Consider the following 24,618-nt stretch of genomic DNA (forward strand, 5'->3'; position numbering starts at 1 on the left):
AACCGAAAACTCAAAAAAAATTTAACCGACCCCCAACCGAATTAATTCGGTTAACCGATCAATTAACCGAATTTTTTCAGTTTTACCCGAATTTTGCACACCCCTAAGTCCGGTAATGCTCCGTAACCCTGTTCCAACGACGGTTTGGGGTTAAGGGGTGTTACATATCGAGTTAGAAATTTTGGTATTTAGTTGTAATTTTTGTAACACCCCATACATGAACCGATCGTCAGGTTTGAGCTATAGGATGTCACATCCGTTGTCGAAGAAACTATGATAAAATAACTACATAATGTAAACATTTAAACATGCAACTAACTATATTACATGATCATAATATGATGTATAATCATTTATGGATCTTACACAAGCTTATGAAAGCTCTTTTGCTAACCCGATGTCGAATTGAAACCAAATTGTAATGTTTGTAAAACATTGGGTTGACATCACGACTTCGGGGCTTGCTCATTGCAACTTCGGGGCTTGCTCATTGCGATGCAATTCACTGACTAGGTCTCGTCACGACGATAATGGCTCGTCGCGATGTGAGTATCTATTTGTAAATGGTCCAATATGGTACCAACTTGCAATTTTCTAAGCATACCAAAACACATTCCGTTCACTTTTCCAGCCAAAAGCACATTTCCAATAGGTTGAATTTTAAAGAATAATACCTTATCTACATATATATGTACATTTACAGTACAAACATTTCATCATTTTCATTCAACATATAACCTAATTTCATGATGTTATCCATTTAAAACATTTGACATATATTCATACTCAAATAAGTCATAAGCATAGAAGAATTTCATGCATTTCTAACCTTGTGACAAACTTAAATACACAATCTAACCATTTGACCATTTCCAATATACCAATTCATGCTTCAAATATGAACATGTCCACATATTATGCCAAAAATTAACTCAACTTAGGTACATGCCATATGTTTGACAAAATGGGACTATACAAACATTGTTGAGTTGAGGATCACTGTTTGGATGCTAGATCATGCCTCGAAACTATGAGATTTACCTATACTTGCGCACGGAATAAACAAATCATACGTCCATGATTCAAGTCAATACAATAAAAGTTAAAGTCAATTGCATACACTTCATTCACATTCAACTTATAGTCGTTTCATATACAATTTCATACCAATAGTTTCCATTACCATATGAACATGCATATACTCATTTTGCACACCGATTCACTACATATGCACCTAAACTTACCATTCATGCTACTCAACATTAAGATATTACTTATTTATTTTATAATATATCAACTAGTAGCATAAACTTAGTGATCAATTCATATAATTAAACCATACCATATTTTTCTTACTTGTCATACCGTATCTCATTCATTTCACATATTACCTAATTGTTTCATATTATCATCTATAAGGATGCACTTATTCATACACAATCATCAACATATATATACATAAACTCAATTTCATCTTGTCATTTCAATCATTTTCGAGCCTATTGGCCCATTTATACTTAATCGGCCCCCAAGGCTCATTTTTAATTAATTTGCATAGTTTTTCACATGCTATCGAATGTCACATTTCATATGTATACAAGTATACCAAACCATTCACATTTCATTTCAATTATCATATAGATGAATAATGTTTTTATAACCTTATTAACCATACATGGAATTAGAATAGACACACGGACCTATCACCCCGGGTTGCTCGCAACGATGACTCTGAACATGTATATACTACCACATCGGGTTACTCGACAATGATGGTTTCAAATCAATATCCTATCCCTATGGCATGCCAACTATATTCGACCCTGTCCGAACAACTAATAGGGTAATCAATTTTCCAATTTCATTACATAATTCAATTAATATTCCATCATCCTCAATTCATCATCATTTCATAATTTCATCATATCATATAACATATTTCAATTCAATTCCATACCACATAGCATATATCAATTAAGTCATGTTACTTTATATTATATTCTATTCTGTTCTATTCTATTTAGTCTACTATTATGATATTCAATCTCAATCATAGCAATTCAATTCAAACAACCATTATCAACTCACCTCAATACTACATTGTGCAAAGTATAATGAATATGCAATAATTAATTTGATTTCGAATCATAGAAATACAATCCGGAATCGCACATCACTCGTTGACGACTCTCATTTTTCCTTTCCCTCTCGACGGCTCAGTGTCATCTTTAGGTATGAATGATAATTCAACAAATAAAAAAATATCAAATTTCATCCAATACACGTATAATACAAAGCCAAACATACTTTTCATTTTATTCAATTTAGTCCCTAAACTCGAAATTTGAATAACTTTCTATATATAGCTTCGGATTAAAATCTAATTTCATATTTACTCATTAAGGATCCTAAACTTTCTATTCCTAACATAATTTCATAACATGTTTTCTTTTTATTCAATTTGGTCCCTAATGTGACAAAGCTAAAAACTAAGCTTATTTTTCTTCAAAAAAAAAAACTAAGCTTATTTAAGCTTTACAATTTAGTCTTTTTCATAATCTAAGCTTAATTTCTATCAATCTCAAGCCCAATTCTTTAAATTCTCAACAATGGGAACTTGCTAAAATTTCAACAATTGAAAAAATTGGTACATAGACTAGTTAAATCAAGCTCTCATGATCATAAATCTATAAAAATCAAAGAAAAATGGTTTAGAAGCTTACTTGAATTTTTAGCCAAATGTTAAAGGGTTTTCAAGCTTTCTTCTTTCTTTTGGTTATGGTGGAAGGTGTTGAAGGATGAAGATGATGACTTATGTCATCTTTTTCTACTAAATTTTACCTATATACTTAGATTAGTTTAATAATTAAACACAACTAATTAGTTTGATCTTAGTTAATTATTCATTAATAATCAATTAATTAATTCTAATTACATCCACCACCATCATCCACTAATATCTATTTTAAATTGGTTTATTAAACATTTTAGTCACTTGGATAATTGCTATTTAGGTCCTCAAGCATTTTCCTAATTAAAACTCTATAGCGATTGGACTTTTACAATTTAGTCATTGAGCCTTAATTAACCACATTTTTTTGGCTAAATTACTTAATTGAACTTCAATATATTTTTATACTAACTCCGTAAATATTCCTATTTAATTTATTTTTCGTTGAAGTTTTGCATCCTCAAGGTGAAAGGTCTGGGTGTTGCGACTTCCATAGCATCAGTGTTATGACACCCACTTTGAATAATGTTTTCCTCGAGGTTGGGTCATTATCATCTCCCTACACAAACTCAATCACATTGTTAGGTTCCCCATGGCATCGTTTGACCAATTTAGGTATCAAAATGGACAAAACTAAGCAAATTTGTTTATTAAAGTTTGAAATTAAATTGATAAAAAAATATATAAAAGACACTTAAATTGCTTGAGAATAAACTCTTCAAGTGTAATGGAAAGGCTAATTTGATGTATCAAATTACGGAAGATCAAACTCCCCTACACTTAAGTCTTTGCTTATCCTCAAGCAAACACACATAACATGCATAAAACGACCCTTGGAATATGTTGACCAATGAGAAGCATAGCAATCAAATATTGAATTTGTATAGGACATTTCTTGCATGCAACTTAAGATTGATGTTTAGATAACTTAAGTAATCCTAAAGCAAATATACCTAGTTCACTAAGTTAAATAAATAATAAAACTAAAGGCAATTCAAATTAATAAATACTCAATTATGTAATCCATCAACATAAACTATATAGATACGTAGTAGACTCAAAATGTGAATAAAAAACATTCATTAAGCTAATTATAAACAAATCAAGCAAATCATGTAAAAGAAATGTTTAGGTCACATAGGTATTCTAGGCTTGTAATGTTTTGAGGCTTAGGACGGTTTGAATTTTAAACAAAAAGATAGCTCAAAACGGTTTTAAGCACTAGAAACAATAAAACACATGACAGTGTTCCCTATTCATCCCCGAAGTAGTCATTAAGCTCACCACCTTATTTCTCTTTTTCTCACCTTCCTTATCTCTCCAAAAAAAATGAAACATTTCTTTTAAGCTCAAAAATGATTTTCGTTTAAATGCTTTCTAATAATTTTCACTCACAATGCTTTTGTCACTAACCATGCTTTTGTTCCACTCACTTTTCTTTTAACCATCGCATTGCTTTTGTTCACTCAATTTTTTCGTTTTAGTACATTTAACAAGAGTCTGTATACACCATATCAAACAATCTCTTCTCTTTTCTCTCAAGAACAATTTGAAACTACCAAAATGTCTCTACCTAACCCTCAACATCCATGGCTGTACATTTCATAATGCATTTTAAGACCAAAGGCAAAGAAGGGTTGAGTTTTTAATTCAGTTTATATAACAACCCGAAAGTTAGTGGTGTCAAAAAAAATATGATTTCAGGACTCCGTTTTCGTAAACTGAGCTCGTAAATATTATTATAATATTTACAAAGTTATTTTCTAAGTGAATTGATTTTTGGATTAGTAATTTGGCCGAGTTAGTTACTAATTAATGCTCAGTGACTAAATCATAAAAAAGTTTAAATATTACAGAATTATAATTTATAAAAGGCTTGAGGACCACAATGCTTATTAAACCATTGTTCTTACTTATTTGGTGGTTTTTAATAATTATGGATGGTTGGTAAGTGTAGTTTTTATTTTATTAAATAAGTAATGTATAAAAAACATAAAAGTAAAAGAAAATATGAGATATTTTGCAATAGTTTGATTTTTAGTGGTTTAGGAAATGGCGGTTTTGGAACCTCATTTTCGAAGAGTGTGTTAATATTTACAAGGTCAATTTGAAGTTTAATTAAAGTTGGGTCCTTTAAGTTTGTTAATTAAGTCAATGGTGTTGGAGAATGAGGATCGAGACTTCATTTTCGTAAATCGAGCCCCCAAATATTTTTATTAAATATTTATAAATTTGTTATATAGGCGAATTAAATTTTGGATAGATAATTTTGTTGAATTGATGACTAATTAATGTACAAGAACTAAATCACAAAAATTGCAAAAATTAAATGTTATAAGTTTTAATTGCTAAATGACTAAAATGATAATTAAGCTAAAGCTCAAATTGGCAATTAAGCCAGATAGTGGACGGTTTGGTGGTATTTGTTAAGATTAATATTAAAAAAAGTTATATTTATAATAATATAACATATATTATAATAAAAGAAAAGAAAAAAAAAGGCCTTGAAATGCTCATCTTTTTCATTTTACTAATTGAAGGAGAAGCCATTTTTAAGCTCTCAACAATCCATCATTGCATGGTAAGCCATTTTGGTTAATTTCTTATAATTTTTATGTTTTTAAAATCGTTGAAGGTTGGTTTACTTAACCTGTATGTTAAATTTCAAAATTGTTGAAGTTTCAAAATTTTACCATTGATGAATGCTTGAAGTTTTGATCTTAAAATGTTAGTTTTTAAGCTTAGAAATGAAAAATGGCTGATTTGTAAAGTGAAAGTTATTAATTTTGAAAAATAAGAAATAAAGTGTAAATATTTTAAAATTGAGACAAAATTTCTCTAATTATTGTTAATAAAGGGTGTAATAGCCCAATTTTGGCCTGGCCCAGTTTATAAAATAAAACCCAAACAAACAAACAAAAAGTCTGAAGATTTTTTAACAGTCCATTTACATCAAATGACCCAATCCAAATCCAAACTAAACCTAGCCCAAGTACGGCCCATTACCCAGTTACAAGCCCAAATCAGAATTAACCCTAACCCAACAACATTTTCAGAAAAAATGGAACCCTAGCCTTGCTGCCGCCGCATGCTAGGCATACCTAGGCTTGTCCTTGGCCGCCGCCGCAAGCACGCCCTCCTCCACACACGTGACATTGCTACCTGCAACAAGGCCAACACACAAGCAGAAAGGCACAAGCAAGACAGTAGAAATAAATAAGAAAAAGACAAAAAATTAGAAGCAAAAAGTTTGTAACTCGACTATAAAAGCCGAAATATTTTCTTTGTAAGTTTTTTACGAATAGAAGATTAATCAAAAAATAAATAAAATTTTCTAAAGGTGATCTTATTTATTTATTTTTGGTTTTAAGTTTCTATTTATTTTTGTTTTTTTTTATTTTTATATACGAAAATAAAGGGAAATAGGAAAGGAAAACTCACCTGATCCATCCCGCAATCACGTTACCAGAAGTCCCTTTTCCGTCGCCGGAATCGAACCAAAAAGAGGGTGAGGGATCTTTTCTTTCGGTCTTTTGGGTTAAGAAGGCTTGGCCTTCGAACGTGTTTTAAAACGGGGGTTGAAAAGCCCGTTTTGCGCCACTCCGACCACCGTCCACGGCGGAGGAGCGACTGATCGACGATGGTACAAGGATGGGTTTAAAACCCTAGTAGAGAAAAGAAAAGGGGAAAGTTTTAATTTTTTAATTTTTAGAAAAAGTGACAGAAATGGATTTTAAGAAAAAAATTTGGTTTAAATAAAGACTCAAAACGGCGTCATCTTGAGCTAGGGCTCACAGACGCCAAAATAGCACTGTATTGGGCCACCCGCGCGCGACCAGACCCGCTCCAGAGGGGATCCACGTGTTTTCGCTAAATAGGCTATTTATGCCCGTAGTCCTTCCGCATTTTTGATTTATTCTAATTTAGTCCCTTTGTTTACTTTTTTTATTTTATAAATTTGACCATAAAATTTTGCTTGGTTTTCAATTGGGTCCCTGACCCATTGACGCGCTGGAAAATGGACATGTGTCCAGGGGTTGGGTTTTTTACCCATTTGGTCCTCACCCCTTTTGCGCGTTTTTATTTTTGTCCCTATTTTTTTATTTTGTTATAATTTCTACTTTTAGTTTCATTTTTATTTCGATTTAATCTTTCATCTGTTTGATTTTAACCCTTTTTTAAATTTTTTATATATTTATTCATTTTTTATACATTATTTATTTTAAACAGTTTTATATTTTATTTATTTTAAAATTCTTATATATTATTTATATTAAATTGTTTTATATTATTTATTTTAAATCATTTTAGATTATTATTTATTTTAAATTGTTTTATATATTATTTATTTTGAATTGCTTTATATATTATTTTATTTTAAACTGATTTATATATATTATTTATTTTAGATTTTTTTCCACATATTATTTCTTTTAGATTGTTTTATGTATTGTTTATTTTAAATTGCATTAAATTATTTATTTCAAATTGTTTTATACTTTATTTATGTTAAATCATTTTCATATATTGTTTATTTTGAACCATTTTTTTGAATTATTTATTTTAAATTTTAAATTATTTTATTTATTATCTATTTTAAACCTTTTATATTATTTACTCTAAATTGTTTTTGTATATTATTTTATTTCATTTGTCTTTGATTATTAATTGGTATTAAAAATGATGTACATGTGTGATTATTGACATTATGTGTACTAATTCATTTATTCGTATTTTCATATTATTGTCGTTCATTTGTGTAACATTTTATTCATAAATTATTCTTCCATATCATTCCATCATATTTCATTAAAATCACTTCAAAAGTTGTGTTTAATTTTTTATTCATAATGGGCCATTTTATTGTATTTCAACATAAATAAACATACATCGTTAAAGTATGGAATTCGTTATTATTCAAAAAAGAAGAAGAAAATTCTTCAAAATAAGAGCACATTTCCCATTTTTAAAAATTCGAGAAATCGTACCCTAACGTATCGGGTTTCGGTTTTCTCGTTAAACCTAAATAGCCAAATATCCTTTTAGATTCCAAAATACACGAAGTTTTGATAAAAATTAAAGGCAAACTTGTTCTCGAGGGTTCAAATATCGCATCCTAACTTACGAGATGTGGCATTTTGTTATCTCGGGACGAGTGGGCCTTCGATGCTCATTTCAATTTAATTCAAGCATTTTTAAAATTAGAATTAATAAAAAAGGGATCGTATTTTAAAACCTTTTCAAAATTTCAACTTTCGGCATTAAGACATTAGGTAATCAACTAGGTATCAATTTTGGGCGTATCGAGGGTGCTAATCCTTCCTCGTGTGTAACCAACTCACGAACCTGTTTTTTGGATTTTGTAGACCAAAAATTATTGTTTTAGTAAATTTAAACTTTTATTAAAATGATTAAATTATGATGTGATCCGATCACACCTAAATAAAAAGGATTGATGACGACTCCCATTTTCGTTTTTAAATAAAAGTCGACCCCTTTTCAAAAAATGGTTTCGACAGAGGGCTATTGAAGGATGAAATTGAAATTGGATTGAATAAAATAAAAAACTTTAAGAAACTTTTAAAAATTAAAATTGAATTGACTTATGCTTATTATAGGATGATATAAAGTGTTTTTGATTGAAAAATTCACTGAATTTTCGTATAGATTGAGATTTAAACCAATCGAAAGATAATTGCAAAAAAAAAAAGAGAAAATTACGAATTAGTCCTCAATGTTTCGTTTGTTATTATTTTGTCAAGTAATTTTATATGGAACTTGCTAAGCTAATTCATGTTATGTTTGTATTTCTATAATTTGAATCATTATATTTATTATATATTTATTTTGTTTTGCAAAGTACGATATCGAGGTAAATTGAAAATGATTATTTGAGTTTAGAATGTTATGTTTAAGATTGATTATCAAACTAGAGGATTAATTTGAACAAAAGTAAAAATTTGTTTAACTTAGTGATTATGTGAATTGACATTGAATTTGGTTGGAATGAATTATGTTATATAATGAAATAAGAAGAACTAACTTAATTAAATCATGAAAGAGCAAAATGTTTCACTAAACACTTTATGGACTTTAGATATCGAATTAGAGATTGAATCAAACATGAAATAAAATCTTATTTTGCCTAGTTTTGCATAAAAGCAACTGCGTAAGCAATGGAATTGCAGGTTATGAGATTTAATAATTTTTATGAGACAAAGTCAGAATGATTTTGGGTTCCCCTATTCTAACTTTGAAAAATGATTATAAATTATATGAAAAAATTTAGAAGATGAAATTTATATGCCCCTAAAATCTTAGTGAGTGTATTTTCAAGGGAAACAAACAAGTGCATAATAAAAGACTTGTACTAAGAGATATTTAATTTTTAATGAAGAAAAGTCAGAACTGCTTAGCAGCAAAATAGGGAAAGATTTGAAGAAAAAAAAACTATATTAATTAGCTTAAGTAGAAATTATAAAATTTTTATAAAAAAATTCATTGAATCTAGTTTTAAAAACAACAAGCAGATTTAATTTCGAATTTTGTAGGCCAAGATATAAATAATTTAGTAATTGTTATTCAAGAAGACAACTTAGTTAAATGTATGTGTGTAAATAGTAAAATAATAATTAATGTTACATATAAGCATGCGTTACTAAAAGCCAAAGATTTTTATATAAATACATGTACATATAGGATGTGGAATGGAGAGGAGGAGAAAGGAAATATTAGAAGAGTTATAAAATGAATTAATAGTTTATTATGTGTGATCGAATCATATTGGTGTATTGGTTGGATCTATGTGTCCATTCTGAGCTTGTGACAAGTTAATAGGATTATAAATATTTAAATTAGTTAAATGTTACAAGTAAAGAAATGATATTGAATCGAGATAAGTATCAATATGCCAAATAACCAAAAACGAGCCTTGGGGGCCAAATAAATAGGGAAGAGCTATTAGGCTCGGAAGTAATTGAAATGTTAAAATGAAAGGAAACATATGAGCTTAATTGTGATGATAATAAATTATATGTGAGAAGTTTTAAATTGTGCATGAATGTGATAATTATATTTGGAAATGATTAAACGTTGTAAGTTTGAAATGCAAGCATTTATATACGATATTGGATATCGAGAATAAATATTAAAAAAATTGTAAGTCAACTATAAACCGAAGAGCCAATTTAATAAGATAAGGAATGAATCATTTGATGTCGTAATGTAATGGAACATGATTACATGTTGCAATTTAAGTAATTGCACAACTTGGATTAGCATTGTGATAATGATATGAAGTATTCGATAATTTGTTTTAACTATTGATTCACTATGAATCATGTATGTATATACATAAATGTGTTGAAAAATATTTGGTTATAAGATACACTTGTATTGATTAATAGAATAAACATTGAAATTGTATGCATTTTGATTATTGTTTATATTATTTGATTTGGATTATAGCAATACAACTGAGTTTTATTGCTCAACGTGCGATTTTTGTTTTCCATGCACGGGTTAGGTTCAATTTGAGATCCTAAGTTTTTACTTCAGCATCCAATTAAGATCCCAAACTCAACAATGTTTTTGTAACTACCTTTTTGTTGGTTAAAAAGCATGTACCTAATAGGTTAAGTAATATTAGTTAATGAATTGATTAGATGAATAGAAGTAAATAATGTCTAGGAGTGATGTTTTAAATACATAAGTACTATAACTCAAATATGGATCTTTAGGTGCTATATATTTGGTCCAAATGTGGTAATGATTGTTTAACATGTTTAATGCATGTTCTGAATGAATTTGATTAATTAGTGGTATAATTTGAATGGAAATGATCGTAGTCACTCTGACAATGAATGTGACATCCTATAGCTCAGATCCGGCGATTGGGTTGGTAATTGTCTATAAACATGTTATCGTTTATCGTAAAATATTACACAAAAAATATATTAAATTTATAAACTTGTAGATAGGTTTTAATCTTAATCGTCGATATAATTTAAACTGTATCATTGAATCTGGAGGAGCTCAACTATAAATAGAGCCCTCCCCCTTCATTTGTGATAATCCCATTGTATCTCATTCAAAGATATTAAATATATTTTGAAAGCATTTACTCAAACACTTAGTGTGCTTAGCTTTCTTGTTGCTTTTTTGTTCGCTTTTTGCTATTTTTTTTTCAGTTTGCTTCCACTTTATTTCGGTGTCTTAAAATTTTTTCAAGAGAGGATCATCCGGTTTAGAAGATCCATCGACTTAAGATAAAGAAAAATGTCTATCTATTTTATTTAGTTATTCAGTTAAACCAATGATTTGTTATTGGAGTAGATAGCAACAACAATTTCATCCGACATGTGTATTTTTTACTTTCCAATGAATTTACATTTTTCATTAATAGAAATTTTTTGATGTAGTGAGTAATAGATTTGGTTGTTCGTTGTTCAAGAATTCTTGTTCAGGCAGTTCATAACATCCATACATAGTATTTTGATCTAAGATTTCAATTCTTTCATGTTTATCAAAAACAATTCTTGAATGAGGTATTCAACTTCAAGGATGAATTGAAAAAGAAGCCTTTATTTACTCTACCTCCTAATTTTTATGAAGAAAATGAATTTTTATATTTAAAGGTAAAAAAAAAAAGGTCCAAATCTCCCGTGAGAATGATTTGGAAGATCTAAAATAAAAAATAGTGGTATTTACTGACAACAATATAATGAAAGTAGTCAATCAAGATAAATTGATTTGAAATCTGATTTAAATCAAATATAACACCTACGAATAAATAAAAAAAATATTAAATTGATTATTTTAATAAATCGATTGAATCACAACTTCAAATAAGGATTAAAAGGAAATAGGAAAATTCTCATCTTTTCATAGTTAATCACTTAGATGTACGAGACAGTTGAGTAGAGAGAAATGGAAAAGAAAAACCTTGAGCAGACTAAAAAAGATATTATAAATTAGTTTTAGTTGAATAATAATAAAAGGGTGCATGGCGGTCAACCTTGGTGGCTGTGTTTCAAGGTCCAAAAAGTTGTGCTCCGTGGTTCTGTATTCTTTAATATTATAATTTTGCCCCTTTCCTCTGCTCCTAATTGGATTGTGTTATTTTATTGATAACAGAGGTTTGACTTTTAACATTATACTTCGTTTACCTTATCAGTTCCCCTTGAATCCAAAAAAAATGAAAAAGGAAAATCATTTATAACACCCGATTAGTTTTCCTTCTCCCTCCTTAAAAAAAAAAAAACTATGAAGAGCTCTGAAAAATTATTGAGGAAGAGAAAATGAAGAACTTTATCAGAGCTTGATTTCTTTCTCTTCCCCAGAGAAGTTCTTATTTCCTTACTCCAAAAAAAATTATCAGATGTGTTTTGGGAGGTTTAATGATTGGGTTGATTCATTATCTTTAGATTAATCTTTTATTGACAAAAAATTGCATAAAAAGGTAATCTTTTCACCTGTATAAGTAAATGGTAAAGCATTAACCTTTCTCGAAAACCTCTTGCATGGTTCAGATACTGAGCAAAATTCTGCAATAAGCTTGGATCCCATTCTCAACAGAGAAAGAAAATAACCCAATGAACAATAGTCCTGAATTTGTATAAAGAAGTGACGAAGATTATCAATAAAATAATCATGTGATGAACAATAGTTTATTCATCGATATTGACTATTAATTATAGGTAATCTATAAAAATATTCACTTTTTTGTTTGTCTCATGTTACATTTTAGTCACTTATATTTAAAATATTACGTTTTAGTCACTTATATTACTATTTTATTACGAAGTGATGACGCTACCATTAAGTTCCGTTATTTCTCTAACGGTAATCCTACCTCGCAGTCCAACTAGATTTTAGATGTCAACTTAGATTTCTAAATGGGATGAAAATAGATTTTTAATTAAAAATTTTAATTAATTAAAATTTTTAAACCTAAATCTTAATTAAAAAAACTATTCAATCTCCTCTTTTTAATTTTTCTTCAGTCTCTTCTTTTTTTCAATGATTTTTTTTCATTTGACTAGAAAACTATTATTAAGATCAAAATAGTTGAAATCAAATTGACTGCTTCATAAAGATGGAGGTATGTCTTCTTTGCATTCCTCTATCTGTTTTATTCAATACTGAAAAATAAAAGATTGGATTTTTATTATTTAATGAAAACCCTAAATTAAAATTCTTGATATGAATATTAACAACTAAAAGAATTTCAGATAAAAAAAAAAGATACTCACAAAGGGATGTGAACAAACAAGCTGATTCAGATCAGAAAAAATCGGATTGAGAAACTAATTATTTAAGAACGCAAAGAATTAGAAAATACAATGATTAGGAATAAAAATGATTACCATCTTATTTGTCGACAACCACTTCATTTTAAGTTTTAGAATATAAATTTATTGGTGAAGAAGACATACCTGAACTCTCTATTGAATCCTCTTTTGTTTTTGTACGCGAATATAAAATTTTGATGATAATAGCTTTTTTAGTCAATTGAAAAAGAAAACTAAAAAAAGGGAGAGATGAACGGTTTTTTAACTAAGATTTAGGGTTTAAAATTTTTAATTAATGAAATTTATTTAATAAAAAATCTATTCTCATCCCATATCTAAGTTGACAATTAAAATCTAATTAGACTGCCACGTAATATTAACCTTAAAGGAGATAAAGGAACTTAAATTATATTTTGACAGTGTTAAGCAAGTGGTATAAATTGTTTTCCTTTTTTTGGTTTAGCAAGAAATAGAACAAGTAAACGATTCAGACCTCTGTTATCAACAAAATAATAGCATCTGCTAAATCTCTTATACTTGCTGTATTTTTTAGCTGTACACAAACAAGAAAAGCCTCAGTTCATTAACACAAGAAAGTACCAAAAAAAAGATGGGTGAGGAGCAGCAGAGAATTCAGATTCCTAGAGTCAAACTGGGAACTCAAGGACTTGAGGTTAGATTCTGTTCTTCTTACACTGCTCATGACAAAGGCTGTTTCTAAATATGCCCTGAATTTTTGTCATTTTTATATCTGTTCTTCCAAGATATGCAGTCGTAGCTGGATTTACTTGGCTCACTTCTGTTAACTTATTTTTCAATTTGTAGGTTTCAAAGTTGGGGTTTGGATGTATGGGGCTCACTGGAGTATACAATGATCCTGTCCCTGAGGAAGTTGGCATATCGATTATCAAGCATGCATTCCACAGAGGAATCACTTTCTTTGATACATCTGATTTTTATGGACCCAAAACTAATGAAATTTTGATTGGAAAGGTAAACATTGCTTGGACAAGCTGTTTGTATTTTCAAGTTCTACTGCAACTGCTTCCAGATTTTGCTACTTTGTTGATCATACTGATATGATTTTATGTTCCCACTATTGTTCTTGTCTTTTTTCCAGGCATTGAAGCATCTACCAAGAGAGAAGGTACAGTTAGCCACAAAGTTTGGAATCGAAAATATGGATTCGACTGGTTTCATAGTAAATGGTACTCCCCAATATGTCCGTGCCTGTATTGACGCTAGCCTGAAGCGCCTTGATGTAGACTATATTGATCTTTACTACCAGCACAGGGTTGACACCAACACTCCAATAGAGGATACTGTAAGTGCTTCAGTTGAAACTTGAAAGCATCTTAAAATTATTTCTTCAATGCATAATACGATGTCATAGAATTTCCTTGTTTCATAATCTTATTTGTGGGACACTAATCTTTAGCTGCTTGAACTTTCTCTTGTTAGATGTCTGAACTCAAGAAGCTGGTCGAAGAAGGGAAAATAAAGTACATAGGTTTATCTGAAGCTAGCCCTGAAACTATAAAGAGAGCACATGCAGTACATCCCATAACTGCTCTACAGATGGAGTGGTCACTGTGGACTCGTGATATCGAGGATGAAATAGTACCTCTTTGCAGGTTTGTTCGTGCATCTTAAACCATTCAAACATTTAAAATGTAATGCCTATCTACATATGTTCATCTATGCAGGGAACTTGGAATTGGCATTGTTCCGTATTCCCCCCTCGGTAGCGGTTTCTTTGCCGGAAGAGGAGTGATGGAAACTGTTTCTGCAAATAGTATTCTGGTACGGGAACTTACTTATATGTCTTTAAACTATCCTTAATTTTTGTTTAGTAGACTGATAGACAACGTCTACTTTAAGACATATATCTCAAGATTTCAAGGAGAAAACTTGGACAAAAATAAGATGTTATATTTGAAAACCGAGAAGTTGGCCAAGAAGCATGGATGTACCTCTGCACAAGTAGCACTTGCCTGGGTCCTTCATCAAGGGGATGATGTAGCACCGATTCCCGGTGAGTCTCATTATGTAATTTTTAACATCTATTTTCTCTTTTTGATGGCCACCAGACATTTCAACTAAAAATCACAGCAGAAGTAGCATAATTGGCCTAAAAATCTTGTAGCGAAATTATGCTTGTTTAGAGTTTTGACCCTTTATTTCATTTTCTTCGCAGGAACAACCAAGATAAAGAATCTGGATAGTAACATTGGTTCACTAAAAGTAAAGCTCACAGCAGAAGATTTGAAAGAAATTTCGGATGCAGTTCCGATAAATGAGGTAGCAGGTAATCCTATGCCTGATATTTTAAGTCGATTCAGTTGGAAGTTTAGCAATACACCACCAAAGGGGAGCAAGGTTTCAACTTGAAACAACCATGGATGCAAAGTCTGCAGCAAAATCTGCGGTTGGGGTAAATGGACTCTGCAACAACTGAAACTATTGAAAAACTAGATGTTTGTATCAATAACTTAGTAAGCTTTGGTTATATAGGAGGGGTTCAGTTAGATAAGAAGAGTGCATTACCAAAATAAAACAAATAAGAAGGGTTGTATGATTTTGCTGTATGTGGTTTGTAGCTAGTGATCATCTTTGGAAACGAAACAAGTTGTTTATCACCTGAATACCATTGTTTCTGCTTCTTTTGTTTCATTTCGAATTTACATTGCTAAAAATCTGTATGGAAAAAAATTCAAAATAGATAATTGTTTGGCACACTTTGTATTTAAAAAACTAAAACAATAAATAAAATATGTTGTAAAATTTTAATTTTGCTTGTAAAATTAATGGTGATGGGAATGAATGTCTGGTAACTCAGAATGGGAGGTTGATGGTGAGTATTGGTTTGGCTTGGCATTGAAGATGAGGTTCGGTGATGACGGTAAGGGATGGTTTTGTTGTTTGACTTAGGATTAGCCCATGGAGCTGTTGGATTTTATTTATTTCTGTAATTTTCAATTTTTTTATTTCGAATTTCTTTTTTTTTGGTATTTTTGAAATTATAATAATGTTAATATATTTATATAAATGATAAAAAGTTGAGGGATATTCTATTTAAAAAAAAAACAAAAACTTACTTAGAGTTTTTTATCATTAAAATTTTCATCAATTAATTTTTTTAACCATTAATTTTAATAATTGACCCTTAAAGTATATTGATTGTCTTTTTTTAAAAGATTTGATTCATTTTTGTCAAGTGTTTTGAGGATTGTACCACATGATGAAAATTAATTCTTTTTATTTAAATTTAGTAAAAAAAACTGGTTTGCATACTCACGCAATTGTCATGAGGCTAGAACTTAAGTTTGGCAAACAGCGTGCTCTTATGCGATTTCTTTGCTTCAAATCCCTTAAGTTAAGCCTTACTCTCGAAAATAAAGATTCTTAAAGAAAATTCTCTAAGACACTGAAATAAAGCAGAAGCAAACTAAAAAGACAAAGGAATTCAAATAGAATAAAAAAACCACAAGAAAGTAATGTACACAAGTAGTTTGAGTAAATATTCTCAAATAGGGAAAACCTCTATTTATAGTTGAACTCTCTCAAATCCAACGATACAATTTAATTTACATTGACAGTCAAGATTAAAGTTTATCTACAATATGAGTCCTAAGAGATTTAAACTTATACAATCTTATCTCTTAGGATTAAAATATTAACCATGGTAACTCTAATTTTACTAGAGTGTTCCACTAGACCACTAAGACTTCAAGTAGATGGGTTTCTTCATGTGTTCCACTAATCGAGCCAGTTCAAGTAGGTCCAATGAGCCCCATTTAATCAATTGACCTCCATGAGACATTATGCGTGCATTTATCACGGACTTTGATCTACAATCAGTGATATTCTCCCCCACCCATTCTGACCATGCCCTCATCACGTCTTCAAAATTACACTGGTTCAACTTGTCTCGGAATTATCACAATGCCTCGACTGATTCCCAACCATTATCTATGTTGGGTAGTTTCACCCCTCGAAACATTTACCTTGGCTTATGTCTCTGTCGTCGTCTAACATGAATTATTTCTCTCTTTTGTACAGATCAATCATAAGAGGCAACTGCTTTTACTTGCCCCCATTATGACTTGCCTCAATTAGGATCCCTTTGATCCTCACAAATAAGCTTTGGTACAACCATATTGAACACTGGGTTAACATTGAGTGTTGCTATCAACTCTGGTTTGTAAGCCCCTCAGTTTACCCGCTTCAGAACTCTGAAAGGGTCCTTATGCCTTTGACAAACCAATGACACTTAATCCAACATTTACTCTATTTAACTGCTTAGTTCGCATCACCACTTTTCCCACAAAGTTTGACACTTAACCCACCTCTCTCATAGGTGGTAGCCTCAATGATAATTCAACAAGCTTCACATCGATTTGCCATATCTTTAGTATTTTTCAATGGGGTCTTCATAGCACTCTGATCTACCAAGTCAATGTTCTTACCACAATGAACCCTCGGCTAACTGGATTGTTGACAATAACTTGGTTCCACTTTTCTCATCAGACTCACCGGCTCAACGCATTGTCATTGACGAGTGTCCAAGATACATATGCAATCAACAAAAAGAATCAACAGAACATTAATCTTTTCAAGGAATTTCAAGCCAAGAACAAAGTCATACTCATCTAAATGAATTACCTTGAAGCCTTCTTTGCTTTTTCACTGACCGATCTATAGCTCTACTACTTGTGCTACTCCCACAATTGGGATATTTTTAGAAATTACAGCCTTGATCTTCTTAGTCAATTTGCTAACTGAGAAACCAAGTTTACCTATGGCTTTCTCCGATATGAACAAGTCAGATACTCCTGTATCAACAAGAGCACTCCTCTTTCAGCCTGCGATGTTGATGTCCATAAACATAAACCTTTTCTGCTTGTGATCCCTTTTCACTTTCACAGAATTGAGTATTATTGACCTAAACTTTAATAACTTTTCCTAACCAGGCTTCGCTTCATCTTCTTTACTGGTCGCGGGAAACTTGGATCGCTCTGGACAGTTCAGCATCCTATGCAGACCACAACATAATAAGCATTTTACTGGCTCCTTCAATTTATTGTTGGGCTTCCACTTCCCATTATGTGGTTTCCCATAACCACCATTTCCACCATTGTCGTTTCTAACATGTCCTTCATCATCTCCCTCACCATTGCCCTTCTTTTTGGGCTTGGAAGGCTCAAACTTGTCTTTTATCATAACAAGCTCAATTAAGGACTCCACTATAGTCATGACTTTGGTAAGTTCTTTAACCCCTCGACATTGCAACTCTTGCTTTGCCCAAGGCTTTAGCCTATCCATAAAGGAGAAAGTTGCCTCATTCTCACCCAAACTGAAAATTTGAGCATGAGTTCACTCAACTTCCGCACATACTCCTTAATTGTACATTGTTGTGTAAGTCGGTGAAATTTAGCTCGAGCCTCATCCTCGGCATACTCTGGGTAAAAATACCCATTGAATTCCTTTTGGAACTCCTCTCATGTCCCAATTGTAGCTCCACTCATTTTGTAACACCCCTAACCCGAATCCGTCACCAGAATAGAGTTACGGAGCATTACCGGAGTTACCGATTCATTTATCAGATATTTCATTAATCCGATATCTTTTCTTTTCCACGTTCAAGTCTCATATTCAAGTCATCCGGATCTTTATAAAGAAATTTGATCGTCGTTTTCATTTATTTCATGTTATAATACATTCAATTAATGCTCTAAATAAAATTATCATTTTACTCCTAAACTTTTAATTAATGACGATTTCATCCTTAGGTTAAAATAAAATAAAATTATTGCAATTTAATCCTTATTTCCAGCTGTTATTCTCACACAAATTGATAACAACCTATGAATTCTATAAAATGTCAGAATTTTCCATAATTTCAACACTTTTCAATTTAATCCTTAAAACATGTTTTTCCCTGATCTTGAGCTAAATTAATAATTTCATTCAATTTTGTAATTTAAATAATAAAATAATCCATTTCATGCAAATTGTTCATTTCTAACATTTTTTTTTACAAAATTGCCTATAAAATTTTACTTTTATTCAATTTAGTCCATAAGCCTAAAACATACAAATTAGCCATGCTAGCTGAATATTCATACATATTTTCCTCCTCCTCCTCTCCATTCCACATCCTTAATTTATATAACATGCAACAAGTAACATTATCAATAATTTCACTATTTACTTATGTATATTTAAAACTGTCCATTTGCGTCATAGTCACTAAATTATTTATATCTTTAGCTACAGAACTTGAAATTAAGATCCGTTAATTTTCCCTGAAACTAGACTTACTTATCTTATTACCATAAAATTTTCAGAATTTTTGGTTTAGCCAATAAGTACAGTTTATTCTTTAAAGTTGCCCCTGTTTTGCTGTCTGACAGTTCTGACCCTTCTTCACTAAGAATTAATTATCTCATCGTACGAGATTTGGATGATGTTCCCGCTTATTTCTATTGAAAATAGACTCTTTAAGGATTTTAAACATATAAATTTAATCCCTTAATTATTTTTCTCCAATTTTTTATGATTTTCCAAAGTTAGAACAGGGGAACCCGAAATTATTCTGACATTGTCTCACAAAACTTATTATATCTCATGATTTACAATTCCATTGCTTACACCGTTTCTTCTATAAGAAACTAGACTCAATAAGCTTTAATTTCATATTTTATTCATACTCTAATTAGATTTCTAAAATTTTTGGAGATTTTTCAAAGTTAGACTATTGCTGCTGTCCAAAACTGTTTTAGTGCAAAATGTTGATTTTCATTTTGCCCCAAATTTCACAATTCATACAATTCAGTCCTTACTTAATTATCCCCTCAATTAAACTAACTTTCTCAATTAATACTTTTCCTAGACATTATAAGTTATTTCATAACTATTGAAATTCAGAATTTCCACATAAAACTCTAACTTCAAACTCTTTTACAATTTAGGTCCTAAACATTCACTTTCTATTCAATTCTTTCAATAAAATCAGCATATAAACAATTTAAAGCTCTAATTCTATATCAAATCATCATATACTTCCATCACATATTCATAGAAACTTTCAATTTCTTTTGATAGAATCAAGAACTAATGAATTCAATAAATGGACCTAGTTGTAAAAGTCACAAAAACACAAAAATTTCAAGCAATAATCAAGAATTGAACTTACTTGCAGTAAAAATATGAAAAACCAGCTTAAGGGAACTCTTACATGGTGTTTTTGCTGATGAGAATGCAGAAAAATAAAGAGAAATCTAGATAATTCCACTTTAGTCCTAGCTTTATTAAGTAAATTTTGCAATTTTGCAATTTTACCCTTATTTTCTTGGTGATTTCATGCTCTTGCCATCCAGCCCAAATAGACATTGGGTCTATTTCCCTTTTAAACCCTCTTTATTTTATCATTTAAGCTATTTAATCATTTCCCACAATTTTGCATTTGATACAATTTAGTCCTTTTTGTTCAATTAGTTATCAGTACTTTAAAATTTCTTGACGAAACTTTAATACTAACTTATTAACACTCCATAAATATTTATAAAAATATTTATGGCTCGATTTAAAATTCTCGAGGTCTCGATACCTCGTTTTCAATTCTAATTATTTTAATATATATATTTTGTACATTTCACTATTTCAAAATTTTTCCTAACTTCACATTTAACTTATACTCACTAAATTAATAATATTTCCTACTCATTTGTCTGATTTAGTGATCTCGAATCACTGTTCCGACACCACTGAAAATTAGGCTGTTACACATTTCTCATCAGTGGACCTACAACACCGCCATAAAAGAGTGACATCAGTAAAATAGATAGCAACAATATTTACCTCAGTAGCATCATCCACGATGTCTTTAGTACGGAAGTATTGCTTCATTACCCACAAAAAGTTGTCCACATCCTTTGCAGATTTCATCCCATTAAACTCTTTCAACTTAAGGACATTTACCTTAGGCTTGGGGTGCCGCAACCAACACCTCATTCCTAAAGCAGCTTTATGAATAAAAGCTCCCCCTTGAGCTTCGCAACCTGATCCTTTAAAGCCGTCACCATGGCCTCGAAAGCATTATCCCTCACTGTGAGCTTATCCATATTGGAATTGAGTATCCCTTGTATCGTTTCCATATTGGAACCAAGAGTATCCACTACAAATTCCTTGAACTGCTCTTTCACTAAGTTCAACTTATCAGTATATCCCTCAACTGCCTCGAGTGTTTCCTTCACATTACCCATAGATTCTTCGAGATTCATCACGTGACCTTCCAAAGCTGATAGCATATCCCTCAATATACTAGCTTTCTTGTCCCTACCACTGGTCTCCCTAAGCTCAATTTGCTCGTCTACTCCTTTCGTCATTTTAACTAGCGCCTTCAAGCCTTAACTTGGGTACCAACTGTCACAGGGGTGAAAACTTAAGTCTGGAAAATCATGCTGCTTTAGACGATTTTTTTGCTTCAAATTCGCCTAATTTAGCCTTACTCTCAAGAATGAGAATTCACAATCTAAGGCACCAAAATAAAGTGAAAGCAAACTCAAAAGACAAATGAGCCAGAATCGAATAGAAAAGCCACAAGAAAGCAATGTACACAAGGTGTTTGAGTAAATACTCTAAAATATATTCAATAACAATGAATGAGATTAGAATTGAGGGGCAAGAACTCTAATTATGGTTGAGCGCTCCCAAATCCAACAATACGGTTTAAATTACATTGACAATTAAGATTAAAACTTATCTATAAGATGAGAGTCCTAAGGGATTTAAACTCTATACAATCTTATCCCTTAAGTTCACAAATATTAACCATAGTAACTATAGTTTTACTGAAGTGGTCCACTGGGTCACAAGGCTTCAAGTAAATGGGCTTCTTTATATGTTCCACGAATCGGATCAGTTTAAGTAGGTCTAATGAGCCCTATTTAATCGGTTGACCTCCATAGGATGTTTCTTATGCATTGGTCACAGGCTTTGATCCGCAACCTGTGACACAATGCACTAGTTGAATTTATATTTTAATAAATATATATTAAATTAACTTTTAACGTATTGTATTTAACAAGAAAAATATATAGATTAATTTATATTTGTTTTTAAAAAAATAACAAATGTACCATATGTGAGAAGTTAAAATAATTAAAATAGCTAAATATATATATATAATTTTTTACTTGTTGAGATATAAACTCCCTCCCAATAATGTCATCTTCAAAGTTTGAATTAGCGTATCTAAAAATATCTTATCATTGGACTCAACACTTATTAATTTTATGAATACTAATTGTTAGGTTAAAGTACCTGAGAGGTCCTTGTATCATAAGGACATGATTAAATTAGTCACTCTATCATTAAATGGATCGATTTAATCATTCTACTATTACAAAGAATTAAATAAATATAAATTGTAATATAGTTAATATTTAGTGTATAAAAAATGTGTTGAATTGAAATTACTTAATTTATTCTCTAGAAATATTCTTTCCGCTTAACTTCCCCACTTCCAGACAAATTATTCATACTTAGAAAAAAATTATTTAATTTTCTCACTTCCAGTAACAAATTATTGCTTCTTAAAAAATATTCATTTTCATATTGATGGGTTTTTAAACCAAAACCTAAGAATTATATTCTCACCTTCTTACCATTACACTAATTTTGACAAATTGTGAAATAAAATATAATAATGATTATACAAACAAAAATTGATAGCATGAAATAACTATTTTTTTCTGAAAGAAATTAGCATGAAATAATTATCAGTAATAATAATTCAACTTAATCAAATATATTAAAAATATTAAAGTAAATTTTAATTAAAATATAAATAACTTATAAATTTTTAAAAGTCAAACCGCATTATATGCTTAAATAACACTTATTTTTATAATATTTTTTGTAAATATAAATGAAATTAAATAAAATTAAATGTATGGATAAAATTTTAAATAAAATTTAAAAATATATAAGTAGGGAAAGATTTAATCATAATTTTTAAAAATAAATAAAATGAAAAAAAATTTAAATATTCGCCGTGAAAGGTTTAACTTTTATTTATTATATTTTATAATTAATATATATTAAATACTTTTCTTTTTACTCTTACTTGTTATTTAATTAAAAGGTTACCACACATTTTCCTAATTTTACTACATTTTTCTCATAAATCCGATGTGACAAGATCAAAGGTTTAGTGAAGTTTATTTTTCTGATATTTAATTTCAGCTATTGATTGTTTTGGATCTCATAATATCTTACTAAATAAAGATCTTATTTATAGGATAAAAACAGAATATATTTGTAATTCTTTCTTTCTTCTTCTTCTTCTTTTTTTATTATATTTGGTTGTTTTATTTTTAAAGTCTGCAATTTAATGCTTTTATAAATTAACAATACATTTGTTTTTTTTTATTGTAAATTAATGTACCCTATAAAAGGGGAATTATGTTTACAATGGAACATAATTATGCGTGTGATTGGCTTTCTTATTGAAATTTGGTATTTATGTTCACAATGCTATTTGTGATTGAAACATGATTCAAGGATCATCCTAATAAAACTGAAATTTTTAACTGGATCATCTTCATGGTTTTAAAACTAAGAGAACTTCTAGTTGGTTCCTCCATATTAGCCGAGAAAAAGATCTTAGATTTCCCAGAATTCATTTTGTGACCCGAGTAAGCACAAAAGTTTCGACGAATTTCATTCATTAATTCAGCATTCTTATAGAGAAAAGAGTTTTAATTAGCAGGTGGACATTCACCAAAAATTTTAATTAGGATGAATGAGTTTGATGCTAAGTTACTTTCATTGGCAGGTAGAGTCATGCTGGCTAAATCGATTTTGCTGGCCATTCCTGGGTATTTTATGCAACCGGTAATGGTTCTTGTTGGAGTGTGCGAGAAGATTGAGCTGATTGTAAGGAATTTTGTTTGGGGATCAACGAGGAGTGAAAGAAAGATGCATCTTGCAAATGGGATACTTGTTGCCAACCGATGAAGGTTGGGGAACTTGGGTTGGGAAGATTAGTTCCCCAGAACATATCCTTTCTCATGAAACTTGCTTATCAATTAGTCACTAACTTGGATTCACTTTGGGTCAGAATCTTGCGCAGTAAGTATAAGGTTGATGGTATTTTTCCTCAATCAATATATAAATCCAATTCCTCATATGTTTGGCGTTCTCTATCTAGAATTTGGGAACGTTTTAGGAATAACACTTGTTGGAGTATTGGTGATGGGCAGACGGCTAATTTCTTGTATGATTGTTGGATTCCTGAGGGAGGGCCACTTAGCAATCATGTGCTAGATGGATCAGTTCTTCCCGCTCATCTTAAGGTAGCTGATTTGGTCGATTCAGATGGTTTGTTGGAACTGGACTGTTTTGCAGAGCTATTTTACCAGTGAAGTTTTGGAGTACATTGCAAGGTGCCCTCCACCACATGTCGAGTTGGGTGTTGATGGCTGCCTGTGGAAATCGAATGGAACTGGCAAATTCTCCGTTAAGACGGTGTATAATAGTTTAGTTCCAATGGATGGCGTCACTGTTAATGAAGACTGGAGAGTAGTT

General features: G+C 30.6%; 1 protein-coding gene across 2 annotated transcripts in view; it reads left to right on the forward strand.

Annotated features, from left to right (window-relative positions):
• The window catches only part of LOC107889027 (perakine reductase), a 54,036-nt gene extending 38,340 nt beyond the window's left edge, over positions 1-15,696 (forward strand). The window contains exons 1-7 of one of the 2 annotated variants that reach the window (XM_016813324.2): positions 13,427-13,696; positions 13,849-14,016; positions 14,144-14,347; positions 14,485-14,657; positions 14,730-14,826; positions 14,905-15,058; positions 15,221-15,696. In XM_016813324.2, the coding sequence (XP_016668813.2) occupies positions 13,634-13,696; positions 13,849-14,016; positions 14,144-14,347; positions 14,485-14,657; positions 14,730-14,826; positions 14,905-15,058; positions 15,221-15,414 (1,053 nt within the window). In that variant the 5' untranslated portion in view covers positions 13,427-13,633 and the 3' untranslated portion in view covers positions 15,415-15,696. Of the gene's footprint in view, positions 1-13,426; positions 13,697-13,848; positions 14,017-14,143; positions 14,348-14,484; positions 14,658-14,729; positions 14,827-14,904; positions 15,059-15,220 lie in introns of those variants that run through there. The other variant, XM_041081678.1, reaches the window with a different exon arrangement.
• Positions 15,697-24,618: the final 8,922 nt, after the last annotated feature.

This window comes from Gossypium hirsutum, chromosome A11 (genome assembly GCF_007990345.1).
Source record: "Gossypium hirsutum isolate 1008001.06 chromosome A11, Gossypium_hirsutum_v2.1, whole genome shotgun sequence".
NCBI classification, from domain to species: Eukaryota; Viridiplantae; Streptophyta; class Magnoliopsida; order Malvales; family Malvaceae; genus Gossypium; species Gossypium hirsutum.